The sequence below is a fragment of the Aricia agestis genome, chromosome 4 (assembly GCF_905147365.1).
Source record: "Aricia agestis chromosome 4, ilAriAges1.1, whole genome shotgun sequence".
NCBI lineage: Eukaryota > Metazoa > Arthropoda > Insecta > Lepidoptera > Lycaenidae > Aricia > Aricia agestis.
In genome coordinates this window covers 16,002,993-16,027,970 of record NC_056409.1, presented here as the reverse complement: position 1 = coordinate 16,027,970, position 24,978 = coordinate 16,002,993, and the positions used below count along the sequence as shown (strand labels likewise).

Sequence of the window (24,978 nt, the reverse complement as noted above, 5' to 3'; positions counted from 1 at the left end):
CATGGCGGTTCGGTAATATGAATAATTGTATGGATTTTAAATGGACTGTAAATTTATTTTTAATTTATTTACGGATTTTGTCGCGGAGCACTTTTTATATTCCCGACGTTTCGGCTGCTTCCCAGCGGCCGTGGTCACGGATGGACTGAGGTTACAGACGTTCAACTCACTGAAGTTGTTCCAGTACACGAAATTTCATCAATTATTATTATTTGTGTTCTCTACGCAGAACGTAGTCACAGTGTCTTGAAGCCGCGGAGTTTTTGGGTTGTTCTTTAGTTTATCACTTTAGTTGGCAGCACCCAGCCATATTCGGTTGAATCATGAATGGATGCCTTTTAATTTCTATAGCCTGGCGTATCATTCGTGGGCGATATCTCTGTTCTTTAGGCAGTACTTGTGGCTTATCAAATATTATGTAGTGGCGAGGTTGATCCAGTGTGTGTTCACAAATTGCAGACTTGATGTTTAAAATGTGTTTCACATATTATTATGCAATGTGGACCTTTATACGGGTCCGTTTTTTTTTTTTGCAATGCATATTTTTGCAAACTCTTTCAGCGCGGGTGGCGTCTCTTAAATTCTTCCTCCAATCGGAAGTGTATCTGATGAATGATGATAGTTAGAAAGGGAGTGAAATAATATTATCTCGCTCGTATTCGAAAATTTTGATGCGTTGTTAAGTTGAATAAAATAAATGGCGATATTAAATGCGGCTATTTAGTATTTACTTATTTTATCCGGAAAATGTAGATGGCACGTTTAACCATAATTATGCATGATCGAGACTATGCTGAAAAATAATATTTACTCATATTTCAATTATTTCCTACAAAAGAACAAGTGATGTAGAATACTTGAGTAACAGTGAATGCAATAATTGGATAAAGGGCAGCAAATCGCTGGGTCACATTCCGTGAAGGCCAATACAACGCAAGTTGAAACCTCCTTGTATAAACAGTTGTTAATCCGAAGGAGCGCTTCGGGTTTAGTCGGAATTATGCATAGCCTTAGGGATTTGAGGGTTGTCATCCCAAACCGTTCCGCGGTTGAATTTGTCGGATCATTTTCATTATTTAATTAAATCGACATCGCTCACGCCAAATTGATTATTTTGTAAGTCAAATTTAATTTGCGACACTCGAAATAATGGACGTAGAGTCAAAAATGTTATGCGTACCTACCACTCAAGTTTATGTGGCTACCAAAAATCTCAGATACTTACGTATAGCCTTATTGCGAAATAAGAATAGTGTGTGTAATGTAGTGTGACGTAGTGATCAATAGTCAAGTTAGAGCCGACCACTATAACGCAATTACCGAGCCGCGCCCGCACTGAAACTTCGGCCTGCTTCACTTATTATGTTACAACTTCATACAAAGTAAATATACTTAATGGAGCAAACACGCGAAGATGTATTATGTACGTCGAAGTTATTAACCTTTGTTTATGATTTTCCTAGTTGTGATGTGTATTCTAGTTAGACGTGATACGCGAGCACTAGAGCTTAGCTCGATCCTGCCTCATTGTTCTAATCTCACCTTAAAAAACGTTGTTATTTTTTAAACTACTATTATAAAATACCTAAACTTTCGCATTAAAAAGTCACCAACTCTGAAATAAAAAAATGTTCCGTGGAAAGTAAAAACGCTAACCCGTGCACGTTTAACAAAAATAAAATTCTATTCTCTCGAGTGGAATGTGAACATAAGGATCGCACCGAGTCGTTATTAAGAGAAAATCTAAAATGGAACCTGAAAGTAACAAATTAAAAGTAAATAGGGTCAAGTGCCATAGAGTCGTGCGAGCTCGCAGGCGGCGGGCGGCAGGAGGCGGGAAAATGGAGCAAGTCCCTTACATGGAATTAGAATCGCGGGAATATTGAATACATAAGCTCACATTGTTATACTGCAGGCAGCTTTTCAATTATTACAAGCTAGAAACATCTATTTCATATTTTCATTGTGGTTTTAACGAACGGACAGGCTAGTGTCAATAAAAATATACTTGAAATGCAGATGAAACCACTCCGTGGTTCAGTGGTTTAGAGCGTGGCTCTTGACTCGGGGGTCGTGGGTTTGATTCCCGCGTTGGAAATATATTATTTCCAAGTTTGGTTAGGACAATGCAGGCTGATCACCTGATTGTTTGACAAGTAAGATGATCCATGCGCCGGGTGGGCATGTAAAAAGTCGGTCCTGCGCCTGATCTCTCGCCAGTCGTGTCGGTCTTCCGTCCCACTGGGTTATGAGAGTAAAAGGAATAGAGAGTGCTCTTGTATACTGCGTACACACTTGGGCACTATAAAATTACTCCTGCTTAACTGACCTGGTTTCAATGAAACTGACCACCGTCACCGAAACCAGTCATGTGGGAGTGTTATTACTTGAAATGCAAAATAATTAACATAAAATACTAACGTTATGCTATAAATTACAATCAAGAGCGTTTAATCAGTCAACACTTTGAATCAATGAGTCAGAATAGCATTCTTGTCTAGTCAAACAAATGAGCATCATACATTAAACACCGCGACAAATTTATCGTGGTTGCCATAAATTTTAAATCAAAAATTTAAAAGTGGAATGTTTTTCATCCAGTATCACTGTCGTTGTTTATCTCTCCACGAACCTATTATTATCTACCTCAAATTGGCCGGCCGCCAAATGTTTGAGCTGACTCCTGTTGCCCCAACATTATTGTCATACCAATTAACGATTCGAAAGAAACGAGCCCTCTTAATGAACCAAATAAGTCGTCATTTTTGTCCTTCTAATTAACTAGGGAGAAGTACCTACGTATATAACGTTGGGGCCTAATTACTACATTTTTCGGCCAAAGGAATCCGCTTAACGACTCATGAAAGGAGATGTTTTTGACGTTTATTAAGATCCACATGATTACGACGATTTTTTCATTTTCTTTTCTCTGGACTCATAAAGACTGGTATAAATACGACGGTAATCAATTGAACGACTACCTACATAAAGTTTTAAATAGCTAAACAAAATACGAAATATTATATTGTAGGACTTGTCGTTGGTACTTATCTGATACGATAGGATAATAGCTGTTATGATGATAATGTAGTCATTTTGCTGTAAAATTTGACTACTCATTTAAAATAAAATTTTCGCTTTTACAACAAAAAGTTAAAAGTTGAAGTCTAAACGTACCTCGGAATACAGTGTGATTTAAAAAAAAACTAAGAAGCTCGCGATTTTCATCATAATATCTTAAATTAATTTTGCTTTTAAAATGGCACTGAATGGACTTTTCACATTTATTTACTCTTTGAATAACTGTATAGAATACAAATAAAAGAATTAAGTGTTGTACAGCTCGGCAACAACTACTGCGAATGTTTTTTGCTTCGGTTCCCGTAAAATTCAACAGTTCTAGCGTCCTATAAAACGCTTCGGGCTCTTTTTGCTTTCAATTTTATTCCTGGACCACGATGTCCGATGATGCGAAATAAAGCAGTTAATAGTTAATAGTCTCATCCAATTAGGATCGTTTTAGCACGGAGAGTGCTATAAGAATTTCAAGCCTCAACTAATTCTGTACTCAATTTTCATTCTTTTGAAGTCGGTACCGGCTAAATTCTATGTCAAGTATCTCAGTTCTGTATTTGTACCGACAAACGAATGAAGATTGAGTACAGAATTAGTTAAGGTTTATTCAAATTTTGAAAAAGGAAACCAATAAAGAATAAGAATTATTTCATATTTTTAGTTAGATAATTTTAATAATATTATATTAATTATTTCATGTTAAGAATAGAATATAATAATCTGTTTAGGATTATTTAACCTCCGACAGGTCACACGACCTTTATGCCCATGAGTCAGGACATAAGGATCTCTTATAAACTGCGATGTAAAATAACTCTAAACAGACGGTACGGAGGAGCATATTTGCCAAGTGCCCTTACAGCGAGTCGTTACGCGAGAATTAGCTACTAAATTAAATTGTAGCCTCCTTGTTTGCTTCAAACTTTTTAATTGGCCTTTTTGTTGCTTCGTCATGTTATTCTTCTCTCTGCAGTCCTTAAAATTTAAGTTGTTTTGTGCTTAAGAATACTACAGTCAAATATAAAACTTACATTTATCTAACTTACATTATAATATTATACTAAGTACCAAACATTATGTTGATGACTGAATATTTATTGCACTATTCTCAAATTGCCGCATTCAGTCCGTAGCGGTCATTCACCCCCCATCAAAAAACTTATCAATTATCCTACGAATAATAAAAACTAAGGAAACGTAACTCCCATACTATTACCGTTTTGGTTCCTTTCGAACTGTCATGTAACGTCAGCCTAATACCGCTTAAGGCCACCTAAATATTGCAAATATTGTTTTGAAAGTACCTAAAGTACATATTTTTGAGAAGTATTACAGCATGTTTTTTGACGGAGTTACTTTTTCTTAGTTTTTATTATTCGTAGCAATTCTCATAATATTATTTGATATTTCATTGTTTTCTATACAAACCACGATTGACAATGAATTGACAGATGTGTCAATGTCAAAGGGCGTTATGGTATTTTGCACAGATTTTAGAAGTATTTTGCATACTCGATGTGAACTGAGTATGAAGTATATTATAACTTCGAACTCATAAATAGTTGGAGATTATCATTCTAAATTATTCTCATCAAGAGTTACCAATAGGTTTTCTGACGAATCTATAATAGTCTGTGTTTTTATAAGACTTCAATTTTTAACCGACTTCCAAAAAGGAGGAGGTTATATGTTCGGCTGTGGATATTTTTTTTTATTTGTGTATGTTCAACGATTACTCCGCCGTTTGTGAACCGATTTTCAAAATTTTTGTTTTGTTGTATGAGGTTTCACTCCAATTTGGTCCCATTTTCTCAAAAGTGGTGACTTGATGATGAAAACCATGAGTAATCGAGCGAAATTTATATGGAAACATATGGTGATTTTGGTTTTATGAAAAGCATCCTAAGCATATGCTACCAAAACGCAAGATTTTGCACCGAGGTATACTATGGTTCCGAAGATACTAAGAGAACTCCGGATTCCTTATAGATACAAGTTTGGGGGTTTAGGCGCTGTTATAAGAATTGAACAAATTCAACCTTAACTCCAGAGCGTAAGGCACACATTTGATATTACTTCTGAGAAGTAAGTTGCTTCGATAATACAAGTAACAATATGCCTGTCTCACTTCCATACAAACGGAGCGAAATCGCCGAGATATTATTTAGCAGCTAAATAATATCTCGGCGATTTCGCGCCGTGTTTTCCAGAATAGTAGCTAAATTTTAGCTACTATTCTGAAAAACAACCTAATTTCAACCTTTTGCATTGCGTTTAGCGTTCATAGTACAATAACTGTCTGCCGTCTTGCTTCAATCTGCCAGCTTACTTTTGTTTCTTTTACCACGTGTTCACTTCGATTTTTTTTTATGTAAGCACTTATTGTTTCAAAATTATCTGCAGCTGATATTTTGTATGTGTGACTGTTAACAAATTGTAATAACTAATAAGATACGTAGAATAATATGCGGGTGTGTTATTCTACGTAAGTATAGAACGTGATGGTTTACTAGGTAAGTAACTAAAAAGAGTGAAATTATTATTTTTAACAAATAATTAAAACCGACTTCCAAGGTAAAAACAATAATAACATGCATATTATATGAACAAAATATTAAATAATTTTTCCTATCTTAAAGTGCCTTTTTCCGAATTCGGCTAAACATCAACTAGGTATTTCTGAACTCAATCTTCATAATTTTGAAGTCGGTGCCAGTTCCAAAAGTTTCAAATATTCTGGCAGATTGAAGATTCAGCTATATTATCTGGTACCGACTTCAAAATTATGAAGATCGAGTACAGAAATAGTTGATTTTTAGCCGTATATGTATACAAGAATTGCTCGTTTAAAGAGAAATGTGCGAAAGTGTCTGTCGGTTAATTCTTCACGCTTAAACTGCTAAACGGATTTTGTTGAAATTTCATATTATATAAATACTTGAAATCCCGGGAAAGGACGTTACATAGGATAGTTTTTTTTTTTTTTTTTTGCAGAAGAAACGGTACATGGTTCCCGCGCAATAAACGGCTTTTGGCGCAACGGAGTTGCGCGGGTTATCTAGAAGTTAATAAAGACGGATGTCTGTTATTTCATTCCATATTTAGAGCGAAGATGTTCATGATAAATATTGCATTCCTTTGAGAGTTGCTTCTACATTTTAATCAAATTTAATCCGACTTCTTAGCTCCTATTTTAACTCGCGGTTATATCATATTTTATTTATAGAACTGCAAACCATTTACATAATAAAATCTACTCCGGTTATTAAAATTTGTAACTTGTATATAACTAACAAATGTCCTATTATTTTTTATATTATTATGAGAGTAAACTTACTTATCGAAGATTAGGATATAATACGTATGTTATGAAAATAAGAATTTGTATCTAAGGAACATAATGGAAATCTGAGATGAAAACCTGCCCTGCATAATATAGCTATTCGTCGCGCATCCTGCAATTTGCTTCGTCACGTTGCACTATGCGGCGCTAAAAGCTGAATTCCAGCTATCGAACGAGCCAAGCTGACGAGCCAAAGATATTTCAAGTTTTAATTTCATATTGATTTATAGCTAACGTTAAAGTTTAGGAAGCCATCTATCGTCCAAAATGGGAACACCACACCACAGGGAAAGTAGATGAAATATCAATAAGCTATAATATCCCCACAAATGTGTTGTTTCCATAGTGGGATATCAAAATATAACATCAAGTGTGGCCAAAAATGGGGCAACTGTGATAATGTTGATACTACTTCAGATCGAAGCTACTTAATTTTTTTTTAAATCTAATTAAAGGACTTTATTGTACGAGTAAACGATAATGCCGTTACTTAATTTTCTAGCAAGAATATATTTTCTGCCCACTATTATAGGTTATTCTACTTTAGGGTATGGTGGGTTTCCCATATACCGTGTACTGTGAAAGTAGCAGTGCTAAAAGAGCAAGAAAATTTTGTGGTTGGCATGGGCAAAGTAAAAAAAGTTACTTTTTAGCGCTGCCACTTTCACAGCGACCTTTTCACACCCTGAAGTATTATCAGATAGTTTTGTTACACCTTGTATAATATCACAAGTCTTTGGTAGTTTCATCAAAGGAGAATTTATACCGTTTTAGCAGTTTCTTCGTAAGAAAGTAATATTTTACTTTTTTGTCGCAGGTCGTCCAGCGCCAACGGTGATCTGGCTGATAGACGGCGCGCCCGCCCCGCAGTACATCGGCGAGAAGACCGACACGCACGTCGTCGTCAACCGCCTCGAGCTGTCCCACGTCAAGAGGACCCACCTCAACACCACCTTCAAATGCCGGGCCTCCAACACGAACCTCGTCAGCCCGCAGGAAAAGACCGTCCGACTGGAAATGAACCGTAAGTTCACCCGTATAAGTTTCAAATTGGGTTACGTTTCCAAATGAAACTAAACGATTTATTTAATCGCTATAACATTTTATTTATATAATTCGGTATTAATGTAAGTCCGAGGGAGCTGCTTCTGAATTAGTGCGCCATAATCTATTGCATTTAAATTACTTTCTAAACTTTTTTAACGCTTATATTATTGACTTTTCTAACATGTGTTAAAATAGCATACATGTGAATTTTATGTACGGTTGAATTGTATAAATAATGTCGATAAGATTCCTTACATTGAAAATAATTATAGCCGATTACTTCTTATGACCAAAATCTATATAGGTCTTTACTATGCAGCTAGCCAACAAAATATTATGTTAAAACGATTTTTTACTTTTTATATTATGAAGTTTTATGGCTCACCTTATTTTATTTTTAATAAAATAAGGGCGCAAACGAGCAAATGGGTCACCTGATGGAAAGCAACTTCCATCGCCCATGGACACTCGCAGCATCAGAAGAGCTGCAGGTGCGTTGCCAACCTTTTAAGAGGGAATAGGGTAATAGGGGAGTTTAGGGAAAGGAAGGGAATACCGAATAGGGTAGGGGATTGGGCCTCCGGTAAACTCACTCACTCTGCGAAACACAGCGCAAGCGCTGTTTCACGCCGGTTTTCTGTGAGAACGTGGTATCTCTCCGGTCGAGCCGGCCCATTCGTGCCGAAGCATGGCTCTCCCACGTTTATATGAAAAAATATTTTTCCGACCATAAGCATCACTCCACAAAAATTACAGTTGACCTTTATTTATGTTTAATAGCTTATATTCTGAGCGCGTTATAAATCAAAGGCGCGAACCGAGAAAAGCCATTTTCTGGAGCAGCTTCCCTTTTAAAATTTCACCCCAGCCCAATTCCCATGAGCGGGGATTATGCGGGACACACCAATCTCCGCAACTACTTATCTGATTCCCAAACTTCCCGCAAACACTGTGGACGATATTGCGAGTAAAGATAGCAAACTGGCTATAAATAAACAAATAAAATATTAAAATGGTGTTGTTTAGAGTTAAAACTTTTTACTCCCAGTTGGCAAAACTAGAGTTATTTTCAAAATGTGAAAACTAAATACAAATCAAGCATATTATGATAAGGTATATGCTCGATATACATACACTAGACAAGCGTATGCAATTGCATCACAATTCCAAACTCATAGTAAGCACCTTGTTTCGCTGTGAGTAAAATTCGTACCAAAACCAATCTGAATTTCGGTATCACGAGTCTCCGCCGTAATTCGTGTTAATAAAACGATATAGAAGATTGCAATCCAATCCCAATAACTCTGCAGTTCATGCCGGATAGTTGCAGCGGAAGCGACCAACTTTCCGCTGGGTATGACCTACATACATCCATAAACGTAATTTTATCCGAACGAGGTATTAACGTTTAGGTTTTGTTTAGGTATATTTCTGGTTAAAGATTTTGGAATGGGGTCATTACTAGCAATAATAATACTATGTTGTGGACATAATTATATTTTTATTAACTAAAGCAACAAAACTAATAATTATTACAACGTCAGATTTCATAATGTTAAGTACTACTACTTTCCGTTCATGATGTCCATTTATTAGGGTTTAATTTTACTTTGCCTTATTGATTAAGATCCTGACCTAATCATAAATTTACTCAAGACTAGTTCAAAGCGATGTGTCACTCGCTACGCCCATAGCAATAGATGTTAAGATAATAACGACGATAAGAAAATATGTCACAAGATAGACAAAAACAAACGGACAGCTAAGAAAAGTTTATTTCATGGTATATTGTGACGATTTCCTATGACTTATGCGGTGTGCGTATATAAGAAACCTATAATATGAAACAAATAAAATAAAAAATTTGTAGGTCTTAATTTTTTTTTTTATGCAATAAGGGGGCAAACGAGCAAACGGGTCACCTGATGGAAAGCAACTTCCGTCGCCCATGGACACTCGCAGCATCAGAAGAGCTGCAGGTGCGTTGCCGGCCTATTAAGAGGGAATAGGGTAATAGGGGAAGGTAGGGATGGAAAGGGAACGGAATAAGGGAGGGAAGGGAAGGGAATAGGGTAGGGGATTGGGCCTCCGGTAAACTCACTCACTCGGCGAAACACAGCGCAAGCGCTGTTTCACGCCGGTTTCCTGTGAGGACGTGGTATTTCTCCGGTCGAGCCGGCCCATTCGTGCCGAAGCATGGCTCTCCCACGTCTATCTATATATATAGGTCTTAAAACCTATTTACTAAAATAAAATATTGTACAAAATATTAAAATATTACAAAAGTAGCAAAAACACAAATAGCGTGACTTACTTTATTAGTTTTTTTAAATTATACTTGCATTTCTTGAAGTAATTAATAGTAACTTATTTCATGTAAACGTAGTGTGCACAATTAAAAAACGATTTTTATGGAAGTTACATTCGTGTTACATTTGTTGCTTTCTTATATTTTGTTTAGTTGTATAAAAGCAATTATTAGTTACCGTAAATTATTGTGCTTTACATTTACACAATTAAGTGAAATATTATAGTTTTGTATGCTTATGAACCGTCTTCAATTTTTATCCAGAGTTAAATCTATAAAAGTTTGATAAGACATGCCGCCAACTGGAACTCTATTCTCGTTCCTCGAATATCGGTTTCCCTTGCAACAACCGGATACGAGAATTTCATGTTGAAGTACCTTCAATAATTTATAATAACATTGATTCCCCATAAACCACAAAAAACCAATACATACTCAATATTTTACGATTAATTGGGACTCTTCAAAGTCACATCTAAGTACTAACTGCCCTACTCAGAGATATTTAATTATGATAAACTTCAATTGAATGAAGTGGTTGACATAATAATATAATGGCTTATGTCGAAATTTTGAATTAAATAAGTAACTGAGTACGGCATTAAGACTCAGTATTGTGTTTGTTTCAGTGAGACCAACATCAGTAGCGATAACGAACAAGCCAGCAACACTGTCGTCGGAGCGGTACGTCAGCCTGTCATGCGTGGCGGAGGGTAGCCGCCCGCCCGCCCAGCTCACATGGTTCAAGGACAACCGAAAATTCAAAAGGGCAAAGGTAACAAACCCACGCGGATTATGAGACTTCCGCCGCGAATGTAACATCGAGATCGTATGTTACATTTTTTTATTTCCCAACTTCGTGACAAAAATAAATGTAGATGTAAAAATAAGTAGCCGTAAAAAGTTATAAAAATTTACAATTTTACGGGCACTTTCGAAATCTAACACGCATTTTGTTCCGTACAAGGAGTTCATTGAATTTCCAATTTTAAAGTTAATGGAATATTTTGTGAGTTTTTTGAAGTTGCTACACGAAGTAATCAATGTTACGCTAGAAAAGTATGCGTGTTTCAATTCGCTTTGACTCGCAATGCATAGCTCAGAATTTCAGAACTTCCCACTTTTATTGCTAAAAATTTCATGTTTCGGTGTAATATCAAAGAACGCACCCTTTTGAAGGTGCTACTGCAATTTGATATCTGCGAATTGAGTTCCTTAACAAACCCCATTAACGATTGTTTAACTTGTTTTAACCTTAAATTGACTGTACTTGATACGTCCTTTTTAAGCTTTAACTAAAACTATGAAACTGTACATTCCCAAAAATGCGATTACGTGAAAAATTAAAATAAAAGACTTGAAAAATTAAGAAATATTCTAAAGTTCCTAATAAGTATTACTAAATTTTATACTGTTTTCACAAAAGCGGTAAAGATGGAATTTGTAAGGAATCGAGAAAATTAAAAAAAACGCCACTAAAAAGTAAACATGAGTAGTGAATCATTTATTGTCTGAATTCAGGCGATGTAGAAGGAGGCCAGTTGAAACCTTACTTAAGCTTATATTGGCAAAATGTATATTTAATACTCTTAACATCTTACACCGGTTTTGGTGACGGGGCGGTGGCCGGTTTTATTGAAACTAGGCCTGTTACGCAGGCTATATAGTGCCCAACCGTATACGCAGGAGGTACACAAGAGCAATCTCTATTCCTTAACTCTCATACCTAGTGGGACGGACGACCGACACGACTAGCGAGAGATCCAATGGTCGTGGTCCAGTGATTTAGGCTCTTAATTTGGAGGTGGTTGGTTCGATTCCTGCGTTGGAGACATTTTATTTCTAAGTTTGGTTAGAACAATGCAGGCTGATCACCTGATTGTCTGACAAGTAAGATGATCCATGCGTCGGATGTGCATGTAGAAAGTCAGTCCTGCGCCTGATATACCAAATATATGACACAGGTGACGGAGGCAATGAACGAGACGTGGGTGAGCAGCAGCATGCAGTTCATGCCGCTGCCGGAGGACGACGGCGCGCAGATCAAGTGCCAGGCCGACAACGCCGCGCTGCCCGGACAGAGCATCGACGACTCCTTCCGGCTTGACGTTGTGTGTACGTATTACATAATTATATACAACTAGCTGTTGCCCGCGACTTCGTCTGCTTTAGTATAGTAGATCACGTCCCAAGTATTATTAATTGTACAAAAATATTCAATGTACAGCATTGACTTTCCTACGATTTTATTATCTATAGATGTTCCGCGCGGCTTCGCTTGCGTAATTTGTGAATTTCACACGACCATACATTTTTCCGCAAAAAAAATAGCCTATGTCCCTTAACGTGGTCTATTCTTCATGTTTGCCAAATAACATAAAAATTGCTCCAGTAGTTCTTGAGAATCTTAAGATAATAAGCAATTTCATATAATTTCCCACATTTTCCTCTATTTCTTCGCTCCTATTAGTCGTAGAATAATAAAATATAGCCTATAGCCTTCCTCGATAAATAGGCTATCAAACACTGTAAGAATTTTTCAAATCGGACCAGTAGTTCCTGAGATTAGCGCGTTCAAATAAGCCCTTTCAAATAATTTTCCCCAGTTTTTTCCACTCTTTCCTCTATTTCTTCGCTTTTATTAGTCTTAGCGTGATAAAAATATAACCTTCCTCAATCAATGGGCTATCTAACACTGAAAGAATTTTTCAAATCGGACCAGTAGTTCTTGAGATTAGCGCGTTCAAATAAGCCCTTTCAAATAATTTCCCCCCGTTTTTTTCCACATTTTCCTCTATTTCTTCGTTTCTATTAGTCTTAGCGTGATAAAATATAGCCTATAGCCTTCCTCGATAAATGGGCTATCTAACACTGAAAGAATTTTTCAAATCGGACCAGTAGTTCCTGAGATTAGCGCGTTCAAACAAACAAACAAACTAACTAACTCTGCAGAATTATAATATTAAGTATAGATGTGTTCCAGGCGCCAGCATCGGTGTCCGATCCTTTAAGAGGGCGACTAACCCAAAAATCAAACATCGTCCTTCTCTCTTCACACTCACGCCCGTCTTTTATATGCCAGATGAAAAAGGACGGCGCGGAATCATCGCCAAGTTAGTTTTTTCTTAATAACTTGATAAATAAAAAACATTTTAAAAATCTGCCAGGTCAGTGTCTCAATAATAGAATTTTATACAATGTTTTAAAATATTAACTTAGTTTAATGCACAGTTATGGCAATATATGAAAAATTCGTGAAAATTAGATGCATATTTGTGATTTTTTTCCGTCGAGAAAATTTTAAGATAAGATAAAACATCTTATCTTAAAATTTTCTCGATCTCAGATCAAATTCTTGGAAATATAATGTAGTATATATATGTTTAGAAAATGAAAAAATTTCGGGCTTCCTTTCAAGTATAAGAATGAATTATAAAATCGTCAATTTTGGGTTAGTTGCCCTCTTAATGTTATCATGTATGGCATATTTTATTGACAAATTGCCTCTCAAATATTATTTTTTTATCTAACTGTTGCCCGCAACTGAACAACAGACTACTGATGCGCTCTGATTAATCTATGTGATGTTCCTCGTTAATGCAGAATGACAAATGCGTGGGCACTGGGCACTGATCAGCAGCACTTAAAAACGCGCGACATCCGGGCACAAAACGTGAATGTTCTTAGGCACACCAGATTAACCTAACCAAGCCGAGCTGTAGGGGTTGTAGCTACACATTTCATACCTAATACACACCTTCTTGATTTGGTAGTTTTATCATTTAATAATTTACTCACATTATATGCATTAGAACGTCAATTATGTAGCAAGAACTTTATCAGCTGCATGTTACAAAAATTTCAGTTTTCGGACTCATTTCAGATTAAACTACCGAAGCGAGCATCTGTGCTCTTGTAAAATAACGTAGATTAAAATATCACTTCAAATTCAAACACAATTTTCCCAGTAAAGAACATGTTAGTGCTCAAATTTTCTCTCAATTTGTTGCTAATCTGCCGCTCGAGCAAAATGCGTAACGCAATTCAAATATTTACCTCCTTACTTCTGGCAGACTCATCCTTGAAATGTAATATTATAACATTAGCAATAAAGAGCTTAGCTTAACCACCTTCTGCGTCTGGAAGATCATTAGGTTTAATTATTATTACTCCCTTACGTACGCGCGCAGAAAGATTTTCTATTTAATAAACCTTACACGTGAAGTCCATATTAGGAGAAAACTGCCTTTTTATGGTTAGGTGCGTAAAATATTATTTATTTCACTCTCTAGTTTAACAAAAATGATCATACTATTCATACCATAAGACATTAAGACAATGTTTATTCAGAAATGAATTGATTCTAGCGTGGATAGTGATTAAAGTGTAGCATATTTATGTTTTTAATACCGATATAAACGGACTTTCGGTCCTTAGCGTCAATAAGTATAGAGGTCTAAGTTTGCTTGGATATGAGTTGCCAGTAAAAAATTTCTATATTTCATTGCTATAGACTCAATCTCTAAAATAAAATATAAGTTCAAACAATAGTTCAAATAATAACATTTGCGATCCTTGGCACAGAGGTCTTAATGAACTTATTGATGACTTGCTGGTAGAGCATAATCATAAGTAATAAGTAGTAGTAAGCAATTATCAAGAGCCACCAAGCTTCTTTATAAGAAGTACATTTCTGTAGACATTGAATCAAATATCTGAACTCAAAATGAAATGTAGGAAATTTCCGGGCGTGTTTGGAAAACAACTTCAATATTGCCAAATAGCGTGAGCGTGAAATCTTATCCGTTTGTTTGTGTTACTTCTGACGAACGTTATGCTGTTTTAAATAAACAACCTTTGTGCCGTATTTATAAATACATTTTTGTGCTATGTCACGTGTGTTTAAAGTTGAAACTTCGTATTCCAATTGAAATGCTTTTAGGCTCAGTATAAGCTAGACTAACTCAGTATAATATTATATAACTTAATGAATCATAAGATTATGGAAGAAGACGTATGTTTCCTTCTTAACAGGCTAATCTAAAAAAATATGCTTTACTACGAATATCGTATTTAGTGTATTTATTCATAAAATCAAAAGAGATAAGTAGCTAAGATAGCATATTATATTTCCAAAATGTCCGCAAATGGAAAAACAATCAACGAGCTCTAAATGAATTTTTCCACTCCAATAATATAATGGAAGCAGGAATGTCCAATTGTACAAGAAATCTCTTTACCGCTCATTTGGGCACTGATAAAGGTACAATTCCGTGCATCGCGATCGATCGCGGCCGCGCGCGGCCTACGACTGTCGTCGGCCGCTCGCGACAATAGTCAGTGTATGAAAATGCATGGCACCGCTTCCGAGGCCCGCGACAGACGCGCGCGGCCGACGACAGTCGTAGGTCACGAAATTATACCATAACCAACTATAAATTCTCTTTGTTTAGGATTTAAAATAAAACTCGCTCTTGCTAGCGACTGACCTACACCGCATTAGATTTGGTTAATTCATTTCAACTTTTTGCTTGTGTAATGCCCAACTAGGTTTTGCCCAGTCACTAATAAGCGCCATTTAAGAGTCTCCAAATTACGAAGCAGGTCTAGCGACAAATCGTTCAAAGTTTAGCTTCTGTAGCGAGTGGGAAGTTTCGCGTGCAGTTAACTCCGTGCAAGGTACTTGTTGTGAACTAATTCTAATCTAGTAGGAGCGGGCACTGTTGGCTTACTCCGGCTCACTGCTAGGGACAGTTGCCTCTCAAGAATATAATTAGTCCTCGGCTTTATAGTGCCTTTATAATGGCGTATGTAACTACACAAGGGGTTTCAATTAAAGCGCTTCTCGTCTTATTTACTGTGATGAAGACGAGATAAGACGAATTAAATAAAATGTTGAATAACTTATTTAATATTGAATAACTAAAATGACAAGAAGGTTTTGCGAAACAATAAAACATTTATTATAAAAAAATTAAGCGACTTTAATTTATGTTCGTTGAATGATACGAGTTACGACGCATGTCGGGTTTTAATAAATAAGCAATTATATTTGAGAAAAAATAAATTTTACCTCAGTAATATAATATTATATAAAGCAGGCGAAGTAATTATTTCATATTATTATAACTTAGAAGCTTATTTACTAAAATTACTAAATTAATGTGTAATTGAGAAAAGCGGATGAATCAATTGTTATTTCTACCGAAAGACTTTATTTAATTATGAAGTTATTCTATCTATAATCGAAGTTTCAGATAGTTATGACAGCACCGGTAATTATGATAAATTATAAGGTAAAAACTGAGAAATTGGATAAAATATTTTCCTCCTGTTTATTACTATAATATTTTCTAAACACACAGACTACATAGAGGTTGTAGTTTGAAATAAGCGGTAAATAAAAAAAAAGAATTACATAATTGCAATGTGACAACATCGTAATGATTTAGTTAAAACTAATGTTTATTAATGATAATCGTAATTCGTAACAGACAGACCAAAAAAAATACTTTTGCATTTAAACGACTAATATTATGGATCTGGCCACTTAGCTTCTCTTACAAATTGAACATTTTATACACTGTCGGAACAGGATCGCAACAGTTTTCAATACAACATTGTGAAACAGTTCACTATCAGCTGTGCCAGTGTTTTTTTTTTAATGAAATAAGGGGGCAAACGAGCAAACGGGTCACCTGATGGAAAGCAACTTCCGTCGCCCATGGACACTCGCAGCATCAGAAGAGCTGCAAGTGTGTTGCTGGCCTTTTAAGAGGGAATAGGGTAATAGGGGAGGGTAGGGAAGGGAAGGGAATAGGGGACGATAGGGAAAGGAATAGGCTAGGGGATTGGGCCTCCGGTAACTTACTCACTCAGCGAAACACAGTGCAAGCGCAGTTTCACGCCGGCTTTCTATGAGAACGTGGTATTTCTCCGGTCGAGCCGGCCCATTCGTGCCAAAGCATGGCTCTCCCACGTATATGTGCCCCCTTAACCCATTATTCTCAGGTCTTTATACAGCTAGAAATCTCGGGTAATATATTTTCATAATAAGCGTTTAAGCCTCGAGTATTTCCTAGAAAATAAGACCTGTCTTGTCCCGGTAGTTGGTACGGTAATTATTCTGTCGCTAAACATGCAGGAGCTACGTGGGATAATTTATACTTTCGCCAGAAATAGGAGTACTACAATATTTATATATTGTCAACACTTCACAAACGCATAATATTTCTATTTTTACTGTAAAATTATATTATGTAGTCTCGAGTAAATATAATCTATATATATGTTACGCTCAAAGACCGAAATCGCTTAATGAGCGAAAAAATGGCTCACAACGCGTTGTGGTCACAGTGAAACAGCCACGACGCGAAATTCGCGTCGTGGCTGATATGCTATGCGTTTTTCTTGATTTGTTCTTGATTGATTAATGTCCATAGGTATGGAAGATTATATTTAAATTACCACGCGTACTACAAAATATTTTTTCTTTTACTAAATCACTGCATAACGTGTTTATCATTATTATTTATAAAATATCCATAACCGGCGCCAGACAGACAGACAGTACTAATATTAGCACGGATATTATGGAACTATGGATATTTTCAACAGCCACGACGCGAAATTCGCGTCGTGGCTGTTGCACTGTGAACACAACGCGTTGTGAGCCATTTTTTCGCTCATTGAACGATTTCGGTCTTTGAGCGTAACATATATAAAACTCAAAGGTGACTGACTGACATGGTAATCTATCAACGCACAGCCCAAACGACTGAACCGATCGGGCTGAAATTTGGTTTGCAGGTAGATGATAATATAACGTAGGCATCCGCTAAGAAAGGATTTTAATCAATTCTACCTCCTAAAAAAGGGGATGAAAGTTTGTATATATGTAATAATACTTCTTGCGAGCGAAGCCGCGGGTAAAAGCTCGTTAAAAATAAAAATAAAAACTTGCTCAAATCAAAATGCAGTATGCATGATCTCAATGTTATTCGTGGCTCATCGTTATTCATACAATATGTTATCTCACTTCCAAAAAACTATCACCGAGAACCGTAGTTCTACTGTGAGTTTAAACAAATAACTAACTTTATATAGAGGGCTAAGTGATAATACCATACCGAGTGATGGGCAAATTCATGACGCCGCGCTGGGGCGCTTGCCCATACAAATTACAAAAAAATTGCTCTTTCAGCGCTGCTATTTTCACATTACAACTCTATACAGTGAACACATACACAGTACACACCCTATGTTTTGTTGTGTATATAAAGTTACTAATTTGTTTAAACTCACAGCTGCAGTACGTAAACCTCGCTAATAAACTCCTCCGTAACAAGCTGAAAATAGAGTTCGGATGTTCTAACATAATAGAAAGCCGATAAACCGCTTTTACCTTCAATTCAATACGGAACATCTGCTTCAGGTGGGCCATCTGCGACACCCGGCCGTTGACACTTTATTGGCCATTAAAGACCTGTAACGACGCCGCCCATGGCGAGAGAAACGTCCTCAAAATAAACATTTATAGCTCCTCCATTTCGTTGGATTCCCGCCGAGTGTGGATTTTGAGTGTCGATGCCAGAAACTATATTCTAATTACTGATTTTGGGGGTTGACAATAAGCTAGGTTGCATTTGGCCCCTATGCGAAAACAGTTTTTCTGCAATATCTATCAGCATGCAAAAAGTTATGTTTCTAACTATCATAGAGAGGTAAAACAGCAGCTCGTTACAGTATGTTTCAAAATCTATTATTATGAAAAATACTGTAACGGCATCGCTCAGAGACATTTAAATACTTAACTTTTATGTAATGATAAGTTTGTCTAGTATCGAAATGTCGGGGGACCAACTTGTAAACAAATTTGATAGCCGTTTACTCGAAAACGATTTACATTATAAGAATCGTGTTCACACACTTGCCTTTTTTAAAGATTAGAATTCAACGATGCTAAACACGATGAAGTGTAATGAGAAAATAAATTTCATACCCACTTCCCATTTATGGGGATTGAAGATCCATCCTTATGATATCAAATTATAATATTTGTATAGTGCCAAAAATAAAGTCTATACATGCAGTATGCAACCTACTGCTGAACAAAATTTCGTCAATTTGTATTTATAACTACTGAAAATTTAACGATAGACGGACGGGCAGAGTGAAATTGTAAGGGTTCCTAGTAGTTACTACGTAACTCTATAAACCGTAAATTTCGGCTTTTGAACTGTGGAATAGAGACAAATCATAATATCCTGAACTCCAATTCTATTTTTAATGCAACAATAATGCAAGTTCCGTGTTCGATCCAGTCCATTTGATATCAAACTCATGTGGTATAATGGTATTCTCATGAAATGTTAATGTTGTTGGTTTGACATTTCATGAAGAGTCTATTTCCTAATTTCGTAGTTTGGGGTAAAGAAGGAGAGTTGGGGTACAAGATAGTATTTCTCTTCGTTTTTTTTTAATACCCCATACCAAAAAAAAATTTTTTTCGAACTAGGAAAAGATACTTTTCTTGGGGTCTATTACACTAAAACGAAATTAAATTCGCGACTTGATGCATAAAAGCAATACAAAATTGGAATGTTTGATTGCGTGGGTCTTTCGCTGGTTCGCACCACATAATTTCTAACCGCGGTTCGAAACAGCGAAGAACCGTTTTTGTAATATTTTGTATTCCCGACTCATACCGCGGTGATTGGAATTAATTATTTTTTGCTATGGGTGGATTCGGACCACGAATTTTAGCCAATAATTATTGTAACAAACTTTTTTAGTCTCATTTATTTATTTGTACAGACGTATAGAAAAGTGGTTTCAAAAAGGAATAAAAACACATTTTTAATAAAGAAATTAAGTACATAATTAAAAGTATAATATAATTGTATAAAATCACAGTAAAAAATTAAACAAATCAACAAAAATAATATTTAATGACAAAAAAAAAATTAAGTACATAACTGTATAAAATCTTAGTCGAAAATTTAAAATAATCAAAAATAATAAAAAAAAAACAAAGTAGTAAAACAATCAAAAAGAGTAAAATTATTATTATTATAAAGTTAATTTTAAACCTTTAATTTTTCCAGGCAGTGACCCATGGTACTTTCACCCACTAATAACTCTTTTATGATGTTACCTATTCTTTTAAGTCGGGAATTGTTTGCGCCCATCTCGCATATTTTTACTTTAGTTTGGTCTTAAGACTTATAAAATTAATATTTTTGATTTCTTAATTTGCCACGGACAGACATACACATAGATAATCAGGCACGTCACCAACCTTCTTTTTTGTCGGGGCTTAAACAGAAATAAAGTAGAATAAAATTGTATAAATGCAGACGCATCTTAATTGTTTATGTATGTAGAGAGTTTCCATTTTTATTCCATAGAGTTGATTTCGCTTTCAACTCTGTATTGTACCTGGTGACCTCCGTGGATCTAATTACACGGCCCCAACGGACTCACTACCGCATGAATAATTTATGTAGGTACAGAAACTTCATTTTTATAATCATAAAATACTATATATAGAAATCGGATTGGGTATATTTAATTCGGAGTAAGGGTTTATTGATTTGGACTCGATGAAAATAGTTATGAAAAACTACAACTACAAAGATCTTTTGGTGCGTGACTGATATGAAACTGATGCTGCAATTATGTAAAGTGTTACTTGAGACTTTGAGAGACAATAAGTTTAGTGTTACTCGGATGACACCACAGTTCATAATATTTGTATTCACTTGTTTTAACACTAAAATAAAATTCTTCCTAGCAACAATAGAAGAAAACGTACAAGTCCAAGACATTTAAGAATTACGGTCACTTTGCAAGTGTTTTTATTCCCTGCTGGAAGTTGTGTCACATCCGAGTCGCGAAGATGTGGCGGAGTTAACTCGTAAGCCCGGCTTTACCGCACTCCCCGGCTGTTCTAACTCGCCACTCGCCTTATCTGCGCTGCCACTAACTTTTTAAACAAGGGAAAATATTCTGTTCTAGCGGCCATTGTTACTGTGGCGTGCGGCCTTAGGGTCAATTCAGACCGCAACGTACGTGTAGTGTACGTTTTATATCAGAATCCATGAGCATGAGAACTGAGACGTCAAATCAATGACAAGAAATATGCATCGGTTGCGGTCTGAATTGGCTCGTAGATCCAACCCACACGTACCACATCCACACGACGTGGTCGGGCGTATATTTGTATTATTGTGAATGAACTGGACCATTCATACGTACCACATTTTGCAGTCGTTGTCGACCACTTGTGTGATATCGACCACATCGCAACCACGGCCGACCACATCGCAACCACGACTGACCACATCGCAACCACAATGCTGCGTCGATGCGATGACAGTGCCCGCGCTCTTCCCCCCCCCCCCCCCCCTCCCCCCATCTGCCCAATGTCTTTTATTTAAATAAATAAACAATAAAAAACCATAATATAATAATCGGCCAAGTGTGAGTCGGACTCGCGCATGAAGGGTTCCGTACAGTTATAGAGCGATTGTAGGGAAAAATTCTGTTTTTTGTATGGGAGCCCCCCTTATATTATAAAAATTTAAATTTTTATATTGTCTAAATATTATTATTAATTATTAACGTACATAATTATATATCTAAAACCTTTGTGAAAATTTCAAGTGCTTACCTGTTGCCCTTATTGATGTGTTATTGATATCGAGCAAAAAAGGCCAAAAAAATCACGCTTGTTGTATGGGAAAATAAATATTAATATTATTTAGTTTTTGGTATTTGTTCTTATACTGACTACCAAAATACACAACCTGTGAAAATTTCAGAAGTCTAGCTATAGCGGTTCTTGAGATACAGTCTGGCACAGACAGAGAGACAAACAGACAAACAGACAGACAGACAGACAGACAGACAGACAGACAGACAGACAGACAGACAGACAGACAGACAGACAGACAGACAGACAGACAGACAGACAGACAGACAGACAGACAGACAGACAGACAGACAGACAGACAGACAGACAGACAGACAGACAGACAGACAGACAGACATACAGACATACAGACAGACAGACAGACAGACAGACAGACAGACAGACAGACAGACAGACAGACAGACAGACAGACAGACAGACAGACAGACAGACAGACAGACAGACAGACAGACAGACAGACAGACAGACAGACAGACAGACAGACAGACAGACAGACAGACAGACAGACAGACAGACAGACAGACAGACAGACAGACAGACAGACAGACAGACAGACAGACAGACAGACAGACAGACAGACAGACAGACAGACAGACAGACAGACAGACAGACAGACAGACAGACAGACAGACAGACAGACAGACAGACAGACAGACAGACAGACAGACAGACAGACAGACAGACAGACAGACAGACAGACAGACAGACAGACAGACAGACAGACAGACAGACAGACAGACAGACAGACAGACAGACAGACAGACAGACAGACAGACAGACAGACAGACAGACAGACAGACAGACAGACAGACAGACAGACAGACAGACAGACAGACAGACAGACAGACAGACAGACAGACAGACAGACAGACAGACAGACAGACAGACAGACAGACAGACAGACAGACAGACAGACAGACAGACAGACAGACAGACAGACAGACAGACAGACAGACAGACAGACAGACAGACAGACAGACAGACAGACAGACAGACAGACAGACAGACAGACAGACAGACAGACAGACAGACAGACAGACAGACAGACAGACAGACAGACAGACAGACAGACAGACAGACAGACAGACAGACAGACAGACAGACAGACAGACAGACAGACAGACAGACAGACAGACAGACAGACAGACAGACAGACAGACAGACAGACAGACAGACAGACAGACAGACAGACAGACAGACAGACAGACAGACAGACAGACAGACAGACAGACAGACAGACAGACAGACAGACAGACAGACAGACAGACAGACAGACAGACAGACAGACAGACAGACAGACAGACAGACAGACAGACAGACAGACAGACAGACAGACAGACAGACAGACAGACAGACAGACAGACAGACAGACAGACAGACAGACAGACAGACAGACAGACAGACAGACAGACAGACAGACAGACAGACAGACAGACAGACAGACAGACAGACAGACAGACAGACAGACAGACAGACAGACAGACAGACAGACAGACAGACAGACAGACAGACAGACAGACAGACAGACAGACAGACAGACAGACAGACAGACAGACAGACAGACAGACAGACAGACAGACAGACAGACAGACAGACAGACAGACAGACAGACAGACAGACAGACAGACAGACAGACAGACAGACAGACAGACAGACAGACAGACAGACAGACAGACAGACAGACAGACAGACAGACAGACAGACAGACAGACAGACAGACAGACAGACAGACAGACAGACAGACAGACAGACAGACAGACAGACAGACAGACAGACAGACAGACAGACAGACAGACAGACAGACAGACAGACAGACAGACAGACAGACAGACAGACAGACAGACAGACAGACAGACAGACAGACAGACAGACAGACAGACAGACAGACAGACAGACAGACAGACAGACAGACAGACAGACAGACAGACAGACAGACAGACAGACAGACAGACAGACAGACAGACAGACAGACAGACAGACAGACAGACAGACAGATAGACAGACGGACCGACAGACAGACAACGAAGTCTTAGTAATAGGGTCCCGTTTTAACCCTTTGGGTACGGAACCCTAATAAAAACAAAGTAAAATAAAAATAATATTAATGTATTTTTTTTTATTTTATCTTTTTTTTGCAGATCCACCTGTGGTTACTCTGTCGCTAGGCAGCACCCTCAACCCTCACGATATTAAAGAAGGAGATGACGTGTACTTCGAATGTTCAGTCAAAGCCAACCCTAAGGAACATAGGATATCATGGTATCACAATGTACGTATATTTCCTTACTTGTCTATAAACAAGGTGTAATAAAACTAACTGATAATACTTTAGGATGTGTATAAGTCCCCTGTATTGAGTTCACTGTGAAAGTAGCAGCGCTGAAAGAGAACTTTTTTAAACTTTTGGGAAAATCCATGACACTCGGGCATACAAAACACAACAGAATATTTTAAAAAACTGACCAAGTACCACTAATTCTTGATTGGTCAATGACAGGACATTTATAACGTGTTTTACACTAACAATAACATCATTACAAAGGAACTTTTCGTTCAAAGGAATTTGAACGAAAAGTTCCTTTATACTTCGCCGAATACATTTTTTTTTAAGTATTTATTCCATTATTTTACAACATTATGTCCTTATCCTAAAAACCGCCAAACTGCATTTCAGTTTGTTGGCGATATTTGTAACACAAATAATATAATATTATATGTTATAAATCAACTTAATACTTAATAATAAACTTAAAAAACAATAATTATTAAATTTAATAACTAAATATTTTTCTTTCTTATTATAAGTATAAACACATATAAACTTTTTAATTATCTAGTAATTACAGTAGTTGATCGACTATTATTAAATAACTTATTAAGGCTGCAGTCTTGCAAAATTCACTCGCTGCGAATTATTTGCGCATTTTTGTATATTTTTTTCTTGATAAACTAACACTAACTAATAAAATAACACTAAATATTATTATTGCGTATAATATAAGTAATAGCTACTTATTTTTTTTAAGTTCATATATGTGGATAATGTTAGGTAAATCAAGCGTTAAAAACAGCTCTTCGTGCCCAATGTCGTGCGCTTAGTTTATGGCAATAAATAATATAATTTAAAAATCTGTTCAGCGCATAATGAGCTCAACATTCTCATCTTCAAAATGCGCAGATTAGTTTTTTCTAATTATCTTTCATTTTCTTAATTAAGAGGCCACAATTTCATCAAAATTCCCTGTTTTTATCTCGTAATAAACGGGTTATTACATAAAAACTATGCATCGTAAGTATGTAATAATTAGATTATACTGATGCCAAGAGTTTAATAAAGCAATTAATATAAAAAATTTACCTAAATCACCTTACTCCAACAATAATAATAATCTCAAAGACCTACACAAATTTCCCTTGCAATTCTTGTTTATAAGCCCTTTTTTTGCTGGTCTTTTGAGATTATTATTATTATGGAGTAAGGTGATTTAG

The 24,978-nt window shown here is 36.8% G+C and overlaps 1 protein-coding gene across 1 annotated transcript in view; it reads left to right on the top strand.

Moving 5' to 3' along the window:
• The window catches only part of LOC121725939 (nephrin-like), a 100,201-nt gene that overhangs the window by 53,594 nt on the left and 21,629 nt on the right, over positions 1–24,978 (top strand). Inside the window, exons 6-9 of the mRNA XM_042113138.1 lie at positions 7,236–7,442; positions 10,403–10,548; positions 11,738–11,888; positions 23,628–23,758. Of these exons, the coding sequence (XP_041969072.1) occupies positions 7,236–7,442; positions 10,403–10,548; positions 11,738–11,888; positions 23,628–23,758 (635 nt within the window). The remainder of the gene's footprint in view (positions 1–7,235; positions 7,443–10,402; positions 10,549–11,737; positions 11,889–23,627; positions 23,759–24,978) is intronic.